General features: G+C 39.0%; 1 protein-coding gene across 4 annotated transcripts in view; it reads left to right on the forward strand.

Annotated features, from left to right (window-relative positions):
- The window catches only part of dennd2b (DENN domain containing 2B), a 48,299-nt gene that overhangs the window by 4,965 nt on the left and 25,647 nt on the right, over positions 1–17,687 (forward strand). For 3 of the 4 annotated variants that reach the window (XM_044350146.1, XM_044350138.1, XM_044350129.1), the window contains exons 2-3: positions 11,854–11,952; positions 15,791–17,071. In XM_044350146.1, coding sequence (XP_044206081.1) covers positions 11,879–11,952; positions 15,791–17,071 — 1,355 coding nt within the window. In that variant the 5' untranslated portion in view covers positions 11,854–11,878. The remainder of the gene's footprint in view (positions 1–11,853; positions 11,953–15,790; positions 17,072–17,687) is intronic. The other variant, XM_044350153.1, reaches the window with a different exon arrangement.

Raw genomic sequence — 17,687 nt, forward strand, 5'->3', positions numbered from 1 at the left:
ACTGTTGTTTTTTTTTTCTTTGACTTGACCCTTTGAATGGAGAAAAATGTCCCAGCGGAGAGGCTGCGGGTTGTAATTAACCTAGACTAAGTTATCTAAACTAAGCTAAACAGCCATAAAGTTAAACCAGCAGATAAGCAAGACCAGCAGGACTCCAGATCACACCACTCTGGACTGGACTCTCTCAATGTGTCCTTTTCCTGTTGTAGGTTGGACTTTAGGAGGGCAATTTTTTGTCTTTGGAGATAAAACCCACATGAAAAAGTGTGTGACTTTATAAAGCTCTGTGTTCCGTATTGATTATGGTCATATTTTATATAGTTTCATGCAAGACTGCACTCATGCAGCTGTCTCAGTAAGTGCTGTATGTATGTGTATGTATACAGTATACACTGTACTGATGTATGTACTGTGTGTACATTAAGGCTGCAACTAATGATGCTCTCATTATCAATTAATCTGTCGTTTATTTTTTCAATTAGTCGTTTGGTCTATAAAATGTCAGAAAATGGTTAAAAATGTCAGTCACTGTTTCCCAAAGCCCAAGATGCAACCTCAAATATCTTGTTTTGTCAGCCCACAACCCAAAGATATTCAGTTTACTGTCATAAAAGACTATAAGAGACCAAAAATATTCACATTTCAGAAACTGGAACCAGAGAATCTTGGTGTTTTGTCTTGAAAAATTACTCAAAACAATGAATCAATTAGCCAAATAGTGGGCAATTTATTTTCTGTTGATCGACTTATTGATTAGCCTAATTGACTAATCGTAGCAGCTCTAATGTACGGTATATGTACTTACACAGGTATAGCACTGATGTACTGTGTGTACATTTGGGCTCCAACTAATGATTATTTTCATTATTGACTAGGCTAATCTGTCAATTATCTTCTCAATTAATCAATTGAATGTTTGTCTATGAAACAGTGAAAAATGTCCGTCCCAGTTTTTCAGAGCCCAAGACAGAGTGTTCAAATGTAGAGCTAAAACGAATAATCGATTAATCAAATAACCAATTAATCACATAAGCTATTTTGATAATTGATCAATCATTTTGAGTAATTTTTTAAGAAAAAATACTAAAGCTCTCTGGTTCCAGCTTCTTAAATGTGATTATTTTATGGTCTCTTTCGTCTTCTATGACAGTAAACTGAATATCTTTGTTTGGGTTGTGGTTTTGGTCGGGGCAAAACTAGACATTTGAGGTTGGGCTTTGGGAAACAGCGATCGACATTGTCACCATTTTCTGACATTTCATAGACCAAACAACTAATTGGTTAATTGATAAAATAATAGCCAAATTAATCGATAATAAACTAATCGTTAGTTGCAGCCGTATTCAGATGTCTTGTTTTGTCGGACCAAAACCACAACCCAAATTCAGTTTACAACGGTATAAAACAGAAAAAAGCAGCCAGTCATCACATTAGAGAAACTGGAACCAAAGAATTTGGGCATTTTTTCTTAAGAAATGACTCAATTATCTAAAAAGTTGCTGATTAATTTTCTGTTGATCGACTAATCAATTAATCAATAATCTAGGTATTTGCTGATTACTTTTCTGTTGACCGACTAATCGATTTATCAACTAATCATTGCAGCTCTAGTGTACATACAATACATGTAATATACAATACATTGAAGATTTAATGTAATAATTTAATATTGTAAAACAAAAGGCAGTTAAATGTGCCATGTGTTCATTTCAGTATAGGCCTAGTTGTTCTTTTAAATGTATGCATTTGTTTTCACATGTTTATTTATTAAAAGGATATCATTTTAACTTTAACTACGTTAAAGATTTCAATAAAATTTGGTGCAAACCAAGCAACAAGTGATCGATGAACCAAGTGATACGGATGCAGCTCCAGAATTTTCTTCAATTATTCCCTATCAATGAAAGATTAGCATTTTCTAATATTTTCTATTAGCTCCGGCACTTGGATTAAGAAAATATAACTCACTGTTTTCTATCTACTGTGTATTTTGATGCAACAGGTTCTATTATTAGAGTAATTTACTGACTTGGCACCACATTTGTAGTTCAAGTAAGGGGAGTTTTCTGCCTATCATGACTGTTTACATATTAGTTTCCTTGACAAAATGATACATGAATGACTCAATTCTTAAAGGCTGACTTTACAAACAATACAAACGTAACAAACTGAGCTGTTAGAATGCTTCAGCTAATTTTATTTAGCCCTCTTTATTTCCCAAAAGACTTTCTATTGTGCAGATCAAACAATGACCTCACTGGACAGGACTGTCAACATAAAGCTATTGAGGAGGTTCTTCTCTGTTCCCCTTTCAGTGCAACAGCAGTGAGCCTGGCCGGTCACCAGACACATTCAAAGGGACTGTTGTTCATGCAACATCACAATAACACTTCTCTTTCCTCTTTTTTCATGATACTGTATAAATACATCTAGATAGTTTTGCTGCCAATCTTAAAAAAAATAAAAACAATGTCTCCTTATTACATTTTACAAAGATTTTAACTGTGATAGTTCACATCTCGTGAACAGTTTTGACTTCCTGTGTATGTACTTCGGTAAAAAAAGTACTTCTCAACCAGACATTTTTCAACAGCAAGGTCTGTGGATTTTTATAAATAGTAAGTCAGCATGTTTATAAAAAGACATTGCTGATGAGTTTTTCAAATGTACACTGTGTGCTACTGTGTACGCTATATTGAGGCTACAGCCAACCGCTCTAAACCTGAGCATTCACATTCAAAATATGTGTATAAATAAATAGCCTAGCAGTTCAGGAAAGTTTTAATGTGTATTTGAGTGAATTGTCCCCATCTTCAATAGAAAATTGGTACCCTGTTAGTAGCTGATTCATACGCAAATTCACACAGCGATGAATGTAAACTGATCAAACTTAATAACCAGAAGTTGGTAAGATATTTTACTCAATACATTGTTGACTGATCATGTGGCTAAATATAAGAACAAGGTAACAAGCTACTCTGGCAGTGATGTTTGAAATAGTTGCTGTTGTTCCCTCAGTAGAAGCAGGGTAATAATTGGAGCAGCCCTTTGATGGAAGAGAGTATTTTTTGTCCTGTCAAACCTGCAGTGTGGAACTTTTACATATAAATGAATGTCTGTTACGTTCAAGCCCTTGTCAAATGAGTTCACACAATGCTGATTAAGCCTATCACCACCAGGTAAATCTCTCTGTATTTCACAGTATACTGGAGTTTTTAATCTGGTGTTGGTTTGACATTCCCGCTCTGGCTAGATGAATGAATACTGTGCTCTATGAGCAGAGCATGCGCACTAGAGACTTCCATCGGCCGAGCTGGCTAACTTCCAATTAGCCCTCTGCTAATTTGAATAGGATAATATAATTCAATTGTGAAGCTCTTCTAGACTTTCCAAATGTTATTGGACTGAATGAGTCATTTTGCAGGGGTTGTGTGATGCCCAAAACAATTAATCCACCATTTTAGGGTTAGGGTTAGGGTTGCAACAGTAGCAATGGAGTAGGCTAAGGCAGCGCCTATGACGTAAGTGTGTGTCAAAAGTGTTTTTGCAATTACTCTCACTGCCGGGCAGAGACAAAAGTCACACACTCCAGCTATAAGTCTTTGAAAACCTTATTTGTCTAGCTGAACTTAGGTGCTGCAGTTCTGGTAATTTCAGGAATAACTTAGTTTTTGGTAGTAACAGTGATTTACTTTGAGAGTTTCACAGATTTTTAGACAGCACATAACTTTTTAGTCAGTCTGTCTGTTGGTTGGTTGGTCTTTCCAAAACTTTTGTCCAGACTGAAATATTTCATCAACTACAGGACAGATTGAAAATTACATTTTGTGCAGACATTCATGGTCCCCAGAGGATGAATCCTACTGACTTTGGTGATGTCCTGACTTTTCCTCTTGCGCCACCATGAGGTTGATATTTGTGGTTTTGGGTGGAATATCTCAACAACTATTGGATGGATTGCTATTTTACTTGACACAGACATTCATTTTCCTCAGAGGATGACTTTATGTCAAGCACCATCATCAGGTCAAAATTTTAATTTGTCCCCCCAGCATCTCTAGCATGGCTGTAGACTCATCTACATCTTGTTTATCTTCATTTATACTGAAATGTTTTTGGGAAATCATTGTTGTTCATCAGGACTTAACTTCCCACTCATACAAACAAACACATGCCTTGGAGTTGCTGAGTACAAGAGTCTGATGATACTTTTGGCTGTAGAGCAGCTCTGAAGGAGCAGTTTTGTTCAGTATCTTGCCGAAGGGAACTTCAGCCTTTTTTGTATGCATAATTTCCATTTGGCTGATTTCTCAGTCAGGACCATGAATCTTAATCAGGGTTGAGGTCATAAGACCATCTCTTGCTGCTTTACCCCCAAGCTTTACTGAAGTTATCAACCACCGAGAGAATTCTTCCTTTGATACGAAGAAATCTTGCTTCCGTGCTTCATTGACTTGCATGAAGCTACCAAGCCGATGTGCATCTAAATACTCATTCTGTTCAGCTATATTTGTAACCTCCACTACAACCTCCGCTGTGGTTGTAGGCTGTGGCTGTATTGTACCATGTTTCAGCTTTTGTTTCACAGTCACATGGCTCAAAATCACACATTAAATGAAGATGGTTCACACACTTTAAATGCAATGAGGTGAGCAAGTAGAGTATGAAATAGCACAGATTGCTTATAACCTCCCTACTACTTACTAGGATTAAGAGAGAGTGAGTCACTATCCCAGAGGTAATGACGTGCTGGAAGAAAGCTTCTGCAACTGTGTCTGTGTTAAAACAAATGGAGCAGAGTTGAACTCAAGGTCTCCTTAAACAATTCTTTGTGAGTTTACAACATTGAATTCTAATACATATATGTCTGTTTTGTTTATTTATGCGTCTCTTTTTCCTGGAAAACATGTTTGACTCTGCTGAGTAGTATATGAGAGGATGTCTTTTAGCTTGTCCTGTTGTCTCCCAGTGCTAGCTACATTTGTATGACATCATTCTTTTATAATCCCTGGTTATAAAGCCTCTGACTTTGCTTTGACACGCGTTGCTATGGAAACGTGTTGCTATGGCGTCTCTTTAATGGTATTCCTTTAGGTTTGCTGTATAGTAGGCTAAATATATAGCATTATAAACAACAACAACAATTAATAATCTCTGTATACACTGTACATTTAGTGGTGTGATATGTTTTTTTGGGTGCAGAACTATCCTTTATACTGTGTAACCGTAACTTGACATCACCATGTGAACACGCCGCGCTGACTCAGATAAAAGCAGCCCACCGTCAGCTTTGATGTCTGTGATTGCAAACACTGTCAGCTGTGTTTATGAAGCTTTAAGCTCTTTAACACTTGTCAGAACCTGTTGATATTCAGAATTAATGGTGCATGTCATCTGCAAAGCCTCTTTATAAAGTAGACAGCTAATGGCCTTTAATAAATTACTTACTTTGTCTGGGAATATAATTATCATATTTTGACATGGAGACACAATTTCCAGATTGTTTGATATAAGGGACTTGATGCCATTTCTTTTTCTAACATTGACATCATACACATGATGGTTTTCCTCATGAGATCACTTCCAGTTATCTTCATTCAGTCACTGACCTCTTATATCACAAGTACTAATGTAATAAGTAATAGAAAACAGAGGACATTAATTGAGAGACGTTGAGCAAAATAGTGATGGAAACAGATTTCTGAATAAATCTCCTCTTGTGCTGTCTTTATGAACATAAAAGTTGTTGATGGAAAAACACATTTTCTTTTGCTAAGTTTTTGAAATTTGTACATTTAGGTGGAAATATGATGACAGAAAATCCAGTCTCACCTTATAGATTATAACCTGCTTGACTGTTGACTGACTGAAAAATGTGCTCATTGAAGAGAATGTGAGCATCAACGCAGGTGGTGTACAACTTATCATATATTTTTGTTGGGTTAGTTAAACTCTGACTTAAAGACAGGGGCAAACAAGAATACATCTTATCTCCTTTATGTCCTTGCAAAAGTCAAAGACTGTGTGTCAGAAGTCACCTCTGTGACAAAAATTCGAGCCCCCCCCCCCCCTCCCGTCAATGCAGCTCAGATGGATATAAGCCTGTTTTCCACATGCCTGCCTCTGCAGCTGTGCATGCTCATATCTAGGTTACACAGAAGGATTTTCCCTCTTTTCCACAAAGAGCAAACACACCATGATTACTCAAAAAAAAAAAAAAAAAAAAAGCTGAAACGGCTAAAAAAGGAGATAAAAAAAGATTTCAAGAATTGGTTCCACCTGGCCAACTGAGCTATATAGTGGCAGCATGGCAGAGTATGTGGTAGAGTATGAGGGTAATTATGTAGGTATGGCTATGTGCAACTGCCAGTAGCATCAACCTTGGTGGTTTTCTTTTACACTTTTACAGACACATAGAGGCTGTCAGAGCCTTAAATACATACATTTAGAACATAATACATCAGTCTTTCTGTTTCAGCGCAGACGTTTTGCTTTCCCCACCATGTTTTTCCTGCTACGTGTGCGCACATCTCACATACGCAGTTCATGCGTGTGTTGCAAATGCTTTAATGTGAACTCTGATGATGCAACTCAGCCAGCTCAAGTCTCTTTTTGTTCATAGCGCACAAAACTGGTCTGTCTGCAGATATTGCAACAATGGCGTGGATCAGTGTGTGGGCTCACGCTCTCATGTCTGCCAGTGAGTTGTGACGTCTGGAAAGAGTTGAGAATTTACAGAGATTTTCACTCTTCCTTTGCCCATTGCTTCTTGGCTACACGTAAGCTCTGTTGTGGTTTTCAAAAACCTTGAGGACAGGTTGCTGATCAGCAGAAACAGAGGACCGGGTCAGCCAGAAAAGCTGAGTAGCAACAGACTGGATAGAATTACAGTATTAGCCTCTGTTTATGGAAGCTGTTGTGTCTCCCCCTGCATGCCTTTCAGGATAAACAAAGATCTTAAAGGAAACCCAGTTGCAGGAGGTTAATGAAAGTTTGTCCATCATGACATCATGTGCTGAGAGTGTGCATATTTGTGTGTCGTCTTTGTTGCATGAGAAAGAAGCTCTTCTTGGCACCAGGTCCAGGTGTTTCAGCCCCTTTCTTGTGCTTTCTTTCACCCTTTTAAAACATTCTTTAATACTTTGAATGCAGCGGCGGTCTGATGGATAGGGCAAATACTAGTACATTCCTGCATGAAGTGAGGAGAACTGTGTATCAGATGATCTGTCAAATGTGACAGGGCCAAGGACGTGTGGGCGCTCTTTTGAAAAGATATTTAACCTAATTAAGTCTCTCTCTTTCATGCACACACACACACACAAACCCACACACACACACACACACACACACACACACAAGACTGATAAAAGACTTACTTTTTAACCACATCTCCCTCTCAAGGACATATTGAACACAAAGGACTCTTTTATTCCAGCCCCAATAGTCTAATGGAGACACTGTTGCAGTTCCATTTCATGAATATGCTCTTTTTGCTGGGGAAAATATGCGTCACTGATATGCCTCTCATGTAATCAATTAGTACTTTTTGACTTGAAAATGGCAAAACCAGGAAAAAACCCACAAATGGTGAAGCTAGATCATTAAGATGATGGTGTTGAATTTCTCAAGGGGACAGTTTGGCTTTTGGGATTATTTCTCATGTTTTAACCAAAGACAGGCTAACTCATGGATGAGTCTTTACCTCCCTCTGTGTTGAGTTTGAGGTAATGGGAATAACTGCTGGGAATGTACAAACGAGGGGAAGGAGAACTTTTACTGTAAATTCTCTAAAGCTTGGTGTCTTGTGTGATTGGCTGCTAATTGTAACTTACATATTATAAGTTGCTCATTTTAATTATTTAATTTTGTCTCAAATTCCATTAAATTTTGTTTATGGTCAGTTGTGGTCACTAATTCATTCATTCGCTCAGGGAGGGGGATCTGAAGGATGATCCGGGTCAAACAGATGTGGTTAAGTTACTGAAGCTGCGATATGCCAATCTGGAGGACAAATGTGATGAAATTGGTGCTTCTATGGAGCATTGATGTACACGGAAAGTGGCGTATCCTGACATGTTGACACGACCCACGATGATGCACATCTAGCTGTGCGTGAGCTTACTTAGAAAATGGATTATGTGTTGTCCTTTAGACTTGCTTGTGTTTGTTACCAAACCTGGTTGGTCCGTGACATTAAATTCAAAACTTCATAAACACAACACTCCACTCCATTGTCTTTACTTCAAGCATACTTAAAGTAAAGTCAATATTTTATATAACTTGAATATTAAGGGGGCGTTAAAGACACAGTAGATTGCCTGTTTCAGACAGAGGCTGAACTTGGGGGCTGCTGCATGGAGAGCCAGTATAAAATAAATCAGGAGGTTTTTTGAACTGTAAATCAAGCGAGGATTTATACCAGTTGGTCCCCAGAATATAAATATAAACCTGGAAACGTGCATTATACGTCCCCTTTAATGTTGTTTCATGCCCTGCCTAGTTCTGTAGAAGTTTAGCGCCAATCAGTGTTAGCTTTGTCATCAAGACCCAGTTGTGAGTTAAAGAATGCTCCAAATGAGCATGAAACTGTTGACTTTTCACAGTTGACCGTTAACTTGCCTTCGGCTCTGACATCTCAAGAGAAAATTTGTCTTCAATCTGGTTGAATGCACTTTAAAGGTACTCTAGAGCTTTGTTAGAAGTGGTTGTTTACAGACTGTGATTTTGTGTAGGGAGATGGTATCAGACCTCAGGAAGTCAGTTGGCTAACGCCTTGGTGTTTACACTGCAAAGTCCGTCTTGGGCCTCTGTGACCCATTTCTGTGATTGTAGCTTTCTTAGTCAAAAAAAAGAAAAAAAAAGAAGAGAAAATCATGAATTCATAGAAACGAATATAACAAAGGCGTGAAGAGCGGATATAATTTAAAATGTTGGCAATTTTCTTTTCTTGGCTTCTTACAGCTGATTGCAGTTTTTCTCTAATCTATTTGCTTTAAGGTGTTACAAATTAAAAAACCAATGCTTAACGTGTCAGAGAAAAATCTTATAAGTCAGTGAAAATATTCAGTCTCACTACCAAAAACATAGAATATTTTTTCAGCAGGTATTAATCAGAGATAATGTTACACAGCTGCCACTGTGTCTGAATGTTATAGGTTGAAATATTCCACCCAAATAACATTCATTTGGTTTAATTTAGAGCAATGTGTAAGATTATATTTCTTAAGTTACACATATTTTTTCTCAATTTCCTTTTTTACGTTATATTTCCAGAATGGTTTGTTTTGCTTAATCATGCAATCATAGATCAATTATTTAGCTAATTTTTGTTTATTTTTGGCTGGACTGGTCACAGACCAGCCTTCTAACCGCAGTTGTCCATGAGTGAGTGAGTGCCTGAGTGAGTGATGAAGTTACACGATTGGTTGGCCAGCTGACTGTTGGAGTTTCCCCATTGGCTGTTGCTCTTTCTTTCTTTATGCTACCTCAGTACACTTTACCAGCAAATATTACTGGGATCTCTACAGAAAATTGCAGATAAACATTTAGTATCCAGGAATTCACTTTATAGACACTGCCACTGACTATCTTTGTAACATATTGGCCACAGTTTCACACATTTCACACGCAGTCGTCAAGACTCTTTGCCCCAAATATGGTTAAAGCTCTCTAATTTATAGAAATAATTTGAGAATGATTCTAATTTTGGGACAAATGTCATGTTGCTTGATAAGTAACTCTCTCTCTGAGTCACCTGCAAACTTGTCAAACTTTAGTGCATGTATATCAGTGCACTTTTATGTTTAAAATTCTGTCTATGTCACAGAAACTATAGGATCCTAGCGATCCTGCCCTATTTGAACCAGTTTTCTGTAAAAATGCACTTTGAGTGTAATGTTTTTTATTCTCCTCTTGTTCTCTAAAACTCAGAATGACAACAGGAGAGGAGAATTGTGAGCAGGACAGGACAACACCATTCTTTGTGTCTGATGAAAATAATGATGCATGGCCCGTCCTCTTAGCACAGTCCACAGTTACAGGAAATAGCTGACAGCAGGAATGCTCCCTCTCTCTCCTCATCTGTCTCTATAGGACTCAGCTGCACTACTGGTTGGCTGGCTACTTCATACAACAACTTCCTGTAAACAAGTCATGCTGCCAAGCACCCTCCCATCCTCCACCTCTGATCTCTATGGATCTCCATTTGACCTCCTTATGCACCAGAACAATTGCTTTGAGCTTTCTTGAAAGGGTCAATGCTGCATTTAAAAAAGTGATTTTCAGGGGCAGTGGCCTCCAGTTTGAGAAGAGGGTTTAACAAACTAATGGGTCTAATTTGAGATTAAGTCCAGACAGTGTTTATTGTAAGGAAGTGGTCTTCACAGTTCTTTTTTGGTCTGTTAGGACTTGTTGTAGTGTTGAATAATAATAATAATAACAACGTGTCTGTGACTGTGAGAGCATGCTTTTAGCAATACCCAACAGTGACCTGAATGCTTTTAACATCACCTACAGCTGTTCACCTCCATTGAAAAATCTGTTCACCCGCATTGTATTTGGGTAGAGGCAGAAATCTCAGACAGGGATCATTGGAAACCTTGGCATATAAAACCAAACCTATCTGCATGGTTTGATATTGAGCCACTGTAGACCAGTAAATATTGGCCAAGCTGATGAATTGGCTGAAATTAGATTATTATATGTTGGTACATGTCAGCTAATAAGTAACAAGAAATTGCAGAGCAGAAATGCCAAAGATATGATTGCGGTAATTTAGAAACAGTGTCTCCATTATGTTGTCTGTCCAGCAGAGAACACTGACAAGTTTATTTTTAAACACAAGTAAAAAATTACTATTGGAATTGTTATTGGATGTTTCTAACTCTCAGTTTATCTTTTTCTGTGGCAGCAATGTAGTTTTGTGTTGTTTCATGTTGTTTGATGTTCTAGGTGGAAGAATAGCTGTGGTAGAAGCAACAGAGTTTCTCTGGCACAACACTGTCTAGGACTGCAACTAACAACTACTTTCATTATCGATTAATCTGCAGATTTTTTGTTGATTAATCAGTTAATGGGTTTACAATGGGTTTAAATCCCAAAGTGATATAATCTAATTGCTTGTTTTGTCCAACCAACAGTCCAAAACCAAAATATATTCAGTTCATTATTACATGAGACAAAGAAAAATAGCCACCAGCTGCAATATTTTCATTGTAGATTCAACATGGCAGGTGCGGTGAAGTGCGGAAATCTGTAGCATTTCTTTATTAGCTTACCTTATGAAATGTTGTCAAGTGCAATAACTCACCTTTTACTCTACTCTTACGTTTGAAAAAAGTAGAATTTAGGGTTCAAGTTCACAACAATATTGACTATGGGTTTATACTAATCCTTTATTAAGCTTTTAATGCCCTATAATAAACTTGTAGTTATTATAGAAACCAGTGTTCACTCTTTGATACCAAAGTTAAGCAGTCAGAGGTACATTAAGCCAGGTGGTGTGCAGAGCTGGGAAGTCAAATGAGTTGACCTATTCATACTGATGGCACAGCCACTTCTGTCCTTCGTCCTTTCTGTGGTCGTAAAGGAATGTTGGTCTTCTGTTTTTTTATGTGGCACTGGTTTTAAGTCCCTGTTCATCACGGTATTAGATCTTTTTATTACTCTATTGAGTCTTATCCCAGTGCTATTATAATAATAGCATTAATTCCCAGTCTAATTTTCTAATTGTACTCACAAACCCAAACAACCATAGAAGAGTTTTTAGTTGCCGTTATTAGTTCATGTTTTTTGTAAAATACACAGAATGCTGCAGCTTTTCTCATGTTTAACATCCTTGTGTTTGTCCATCAGGTGAGTGGGCGGCTTGCAGACGAACATGACTGCCAACAAGAGTTCGAAGGCTGCGCCTCGTACAGGAGGGGTTAAAACTCCCCGGGACATCCCCGACAGGTCAGTGACTTCTGGGAAAGGGTGGGCTGGTTGGTATGCTCTGCCAGTTATGTCAAATGGTTTTCAAAGTATCTATCTGACTGGATTTTTTTTTATTATTTTGATTCGAAAAAGAAACAACTTTTTTTTTTTCACTGCTGGGAAACTACAGCCAAAGATTGTCAGTCATTATAAGACTCCCAGATCTTTTGCAAGTACGATCCTGTATCCTGGACAAGGGCCCCATCCAACTTTTAACTGTGAGTGGTGAGCTGAAGCTTGTGGTAGCATGTTGAGAGCTGACAGTGTCCTGCTGTGAGAGAAAAACAAACTTTGGGGATGATATGTGATATCTTGACTGTTCAACCTTACAGTCTGTCATCCTGTCCATTTTTACCATGCCCAAAACTGTCTTCAACCAGAAAGTCTCAAAAGGAATAGTCAGTTTGGTGAGAAAAGGTCTAGTCTTGTGTCACAAATAGTAGTTTAACATGACAATTGTACGTCACAACTGTGAAATGTTGTCTGTTTTCACTGTCAGCAGTCACGCCATCCTCTGACAGGCTGATGGCTGATTTTCAAGTAGATGATTGTTATCAGTGGTGCTTCTTTTTCCGTTTCTCACACTGTATATAGCAATTTTACTATTTGACTGGCAGTGTTGCTCATTTATTCCTTCCTGATTTTCTTGGTGGTTAACACACAAGACAATATTTCTCACACAGTGGATCCTGTAAACTCAGGCAGCTGTTTTCCGTAACTGCTTGCGGCAAAAGTTAGACCGACTGGAAGTGGCAAACCACACAAATTTTAATCGTAATGCTAATATTAGGATGTGGATAAAAATCTGTTGCTATCATTTGCTGGTAAAAGTGCACACAGAGTTGTGCAATGTACGTTATTCCCAAGGTAACCTGGTGAATATAAATATAAGAAACACTTATCTCAGAAGCACAAAGCTCTCTCACCCCATTGGCTGCATTCCAGTGAATGTGAATGTGCATTTAACCTCTTTTGATTAATGTATTTGTCTTTGTACTACAGTCTTATTAACAGCTTAGTGGTCTCATGGGCTCATGTTACCCTAGATTCTTTAAGATTGCATTTAAAGCTCATGACGCATGCATGCTTTGCTTCCACACAATTTAACAGATGGAGAGATGTTAGTCGTGTTTGGTAGTGCTGCACAATGTTTCCCTCAAAATATGAAATCAATCCGACATCAGTCTCTGAGCTAAATTACACCTACGCTGAACATTGTAGCCACATGGCAATATGCACCAACATGGTGGGAAAAAGAACAAAAACAACAAAAAAGCAAAAACAATCATCGTCCTGTGATGTGAGTCCACTGTGAGGGGATAAATGAAAACTTATACAGGATCTTTCCTGGCAATTTTCTGACGTTATAGTTTGAATACATGTCCTACACCTCAAATATCACAGTGAAATACAAAAAACAATCCAGAGAGCGATTTACTACCATCTGTGACCAGTGTTTTATATATCCAGAAACGCATATTCACTAGATTTATCTTACTACTAGTTTTATCTTCTTTCCTGATCTATTTGTATATGTACTGTATGTACTAGACATGAGAAAATTTAACCTCAAACTCTCTCGATTAAAATCCTTTGTCCTTTGGATATACTGTTTGCTAATACAAGTGGCAAACAAGGCATGAAACTACATACTTATCTATGTTGAACTATAACAGTAGAAGTACTGCTCCTGTGAAAAGTCTGCTCCCTCCATCCTGGTCAGTAACAGGAAGTGGCTTGTGGTTAACTTGTCCTGGTAGCCTGAATGAAAGCCAGAGGCCAGGTCGTCACTGGCATCCAGTGCTTCGTATGGTACTTTATGTGTGGCCGGCCCAGCTGAAGCTGACTAAACTGGGCTTATTTTTACAAGCATGATCCAGACCACCAGAACCCCCTAAAAAGTCCCCAAGCCCCCAGCAGACCCAAATTCTGCACATATTTTTTTCTTTTTGTGTCTGAAAGTGAGTCTAACATAGTGTTACAGTTACAACATAAAGATAATGAAATGATTTTAAGATTTTATTTTTACTGTTATGAGATCTGTTGCTAGGTAAACAAATATGCTCATTCTGTTTATTAGATACTGGTGAATGAACCGAAACAAGTACACAAAAACCAAATAATGATAATATCAAGATGAAGTCAACCATGTGCATTAGAAAGGATATTAGATGCTCATTAGTGTGTGTTTGGTCTGGTTGCTACTAAAACATAGCCATTGATATTTAATTTCAGAGACGCTGTTCTCTCTCTCTCTCTGGCTTCCTACTTCAGCCACATGACTTGGCAGTTTAGTTAGGAGTTTTATCCTAGGAGCCAGTTAGGTTTTAATTCGCCAGACAAATTCTAATAGCTCCCTATTGAACCACTGCAGCATGTCATGTGTTGGACTGCTGATTAATATCAGAGTGTTCAAAATGTATTTTCTTCATAAAACATACAGTGTGTTTGACTTGCAGTGTTTTAAATAAGAAAGTCTGACCTACTTAAGATTTAAATTTTTCCCTTCAAGCTCAAGTCAGTATACTGTAAAATGACACTAATTACTGTATGAGAGTAAGAATATAGTCAGAAGACTTGTTTGGAAACTGAAATGCCTTAGGAAATAAAAACTATTAAAAGTGAATTTCAGACATACTGACATTTAATAATCAATCAATACCAAATATTAGATTGAAAACAACAGTGGTACTAAACTTCATAAGAACTATCATATCCAATGAATTCCTTGTTAACCAAGCGAGGAAAAATCCTGTTGATTCAAACCATTTTTATGCATTTCTGATTAATCACAGTACCTTGACTACAGAGCCCCTTAAAAATCTATGCATAGCACACCAGAATATGATAGAAGAAATTCTCAGACAGAAGTCGCTTTGAGATCTCATATTTCTTCAAGGGAGGTTAGATAAGATGCATCCATCATACTACTTGCAGTTTGCAGGTTCCTAGGTGTTGTAAAAGTCTCTCCGCCCTGGAGCATGAGGAATGAAACCAGGGAAGGGCAGATAGGTGTGAAGCCAGATCTGCCCCAACCTGCATTTTTGGATCACAGTCCACAGTCCTCAGCTTCCTCCTCCCATAACGCTTGTTATTCTAACCGTGACTATGACATCAGATCTCCCAACGCTTCACTTTCGCAAGACTTAGCCAGATTCCAAGTCATGACAAGGTTCCTGAAAGACTATGAGTAGTAAGGTGTCTGGAATCTACAGGGAAATTTTGTCTCTCTGTGGAAATCTTTAATGAGGCGAGCACCGTGAGAAACTGTGTTTGCGTGTGGTTAAGGATGATACAGTCAGCAGTGAGCTGGGGAATAGCACCTAGTATAACTTAGCTGCAGAAAGCTTTGAGGACCAGAGAGGAGCAGGGAGACTTTTACAGGTAAGACCACTGTAATAAATCTTTGCTTAGAGCTTTCTGTGTGAGGTCCACTATGATTCTCCTCAAGATAGTTTGATTATGTGGAAAAATCCACAGTGGCATTTTAATGTAGTCTGTATTTCCTTTGGCCTTAAGTTGAATCTCATGTTGCCAAAGACAGAATACTTTCCTGTGGTTATTTTAAATAAGTAGCTCAGGTTTTCATTTGGTCTTTGATCTGGGAAATTAATTCAGAATTTTCAGCTGATTCTTTAAGAGTTTTCTTCCATCTGTTCCATATTGAGTTTCTGTTGCAGTAGGGTTGAGTGGAGTTGTTGGCAGCTCCTGTAACTTGCCTCTTTTAGTTTATTCATATCTATTAGACTGAAATGTTTTTTTTATTTTTAAAGAAACATTTAAATATTTGTTCACACCTTTCTCTGTCTTTTTTTAGGTGCCAGTCTACATCACCTTGTCCTGCTTTATCTGCCTGCCAGGGGCAGAGCCAGCAGCCTCTCCTCAGTGACGGTGAGAACTCTGGGAAACAGAGCAGGTACCTCAGGACTGACGGCAGGTTCCTGGTACGTGCTGGCTGGAACAGCAAGGTTGCTACCCTGTGCAGTGGTGCATCTTTCACTGGTGATACTGATTCCCACGGCCGTCTCGTCAAGTCCAAGAGCATCAGTTGCCTGGACAACAGGCTCTCCATCTATAAGCCCCCAGCTCAAACCAAGGAGTGTCAGGAAAGTCAGGGCGTCCACCAGCTGAAGGACAACCAAGGGGATCTCTCTCTGGGAGATGGACTTAATGGTAGGCCCTTGAGTTGGAGCACACTCTCACTAGGACCTTCCTCTAGCCAAAGCCACAAGCGCACCCTCTCTCTCACCCACTCAGTAGCAGGTGTTCCCCCCACCACAATCCGCAAAAAGATCTCAGAATGGGAGTGCAGGAGGGTCGCTCTGCCTAGGATGAGCTTGTGTCTGGATAAAAGGCCAGGAGGAGAGCGCGTAGGGGGCAGTGAGGGCTGTCCGAGCCTGCTCTCTTCTCCCTGTAGCGAGAAGACGTTTGACTTTAAGGGGGTTCGCAGAATGAGCACAGCATTCTCAGAATGCTCCTACACAGAGACAGAGGAAGAAGAAGGAGTTTCAGATAAAGACGGCCTGGGTCGCTTCCAGAAAAGGATAGGCAAGACAGAGTCTTCAGGAACATTTGTACGTTCCCTCTCTGCTCGGAAGGAGACATCAGCAGTCCTCAACAGGATACAAAAGATAGAGCAAGCCCTGAAGGAGAATCCCAACCCAGCTCCTCCACGTTATCTGAGTAATTGCTACGCTCCAGACAAGATAAGACAAAAGTCTTTTGTGATAGGTGATGACTTGGACAGTACATGCACCAGCAAGCGCAGCAGCATTTGCTCAGTGGCCACTGAACCAGACCCTGTTTTGGTGTCTGATAAGCTCTCTAAACTCAGACAAAGGTTTAGTGTGAGTTCAACCAGGTCTGAGAGCCCAGAGCCACCCAGCCAACAGACTTCTGTCGGCACTCCAGTCAACCCCTTACCCAAACCCAAACGCACTTTTGAGTACGACGCCAAACGGGACCAGAAGGGCGCGTTGCCATCCAATGGACTACCTCCAGCCACTGAGTCTCCCCCGCCTCTTCCCTCGACCCCTGCACCCAGCATGACACGCACAGCAAAGTCGGACGGGAGCACCCCCATCAGAATCCAGGACAGGTTAGACAAGGATCAGTGTACTTATGTCTCTCAACTTACTGACATAAAAATACTCAATATTATTGAAAGTCAGCTCAAGCTTGGAGAGCTGTTGTGTATCAGTTTGTTTCCTACCTTCTCAGACAATAAAACATTTGTGTCCTTTATTATAGTAAACAGCATGTACTAGAGATGTGATGCTACTGCATAAATGTGCACTGTACAACCTGCTTTCTGCTGTAAAGCATAGATGCTAAAGTTTCTAACATGTCTGATAGTCTTGTGGGGAACCTGTGGAGTGTTTGCTTTGTTGGTGTTGTCGATTAATAAGTTACTTATCAATGTGTCCGGTGTAGTGTTGGAGCAATTTGATTTGGTTCTCCTGAGTTTGTTTTAGTTAGGATTTGAAGTGGAGATCAGTGTTGAAGCTTTATTATTATCCATTGAACAACAATAGTGTTTTTACTTCATTTAAAGAGCATTGTGTGATTTTATAAAGGCTTTTCCAATTTAATCCATCATGAGTAATGTCATGATTGGTTTATCATAAGGTGATTGCCTATTGGATATAGGCAAATAACATGTTTATTGTACTCTACAGACCAGATACTTCTCAGAAATTAATTTGTACACACTC

This window comes from Thunnus albacares, chromosome 1 (genome assembly GCF_914725855.1).
Source record: "Thunnus albacares chromosome 1, fThuAlb1.1, whole genome shotgun sequence".
Lineage (NCBI taxonomy): Eukaryota > Metazoa > Chordata > Actinopteri > Scombriformes > Scombridae > Thunnus > Thunnus albacares.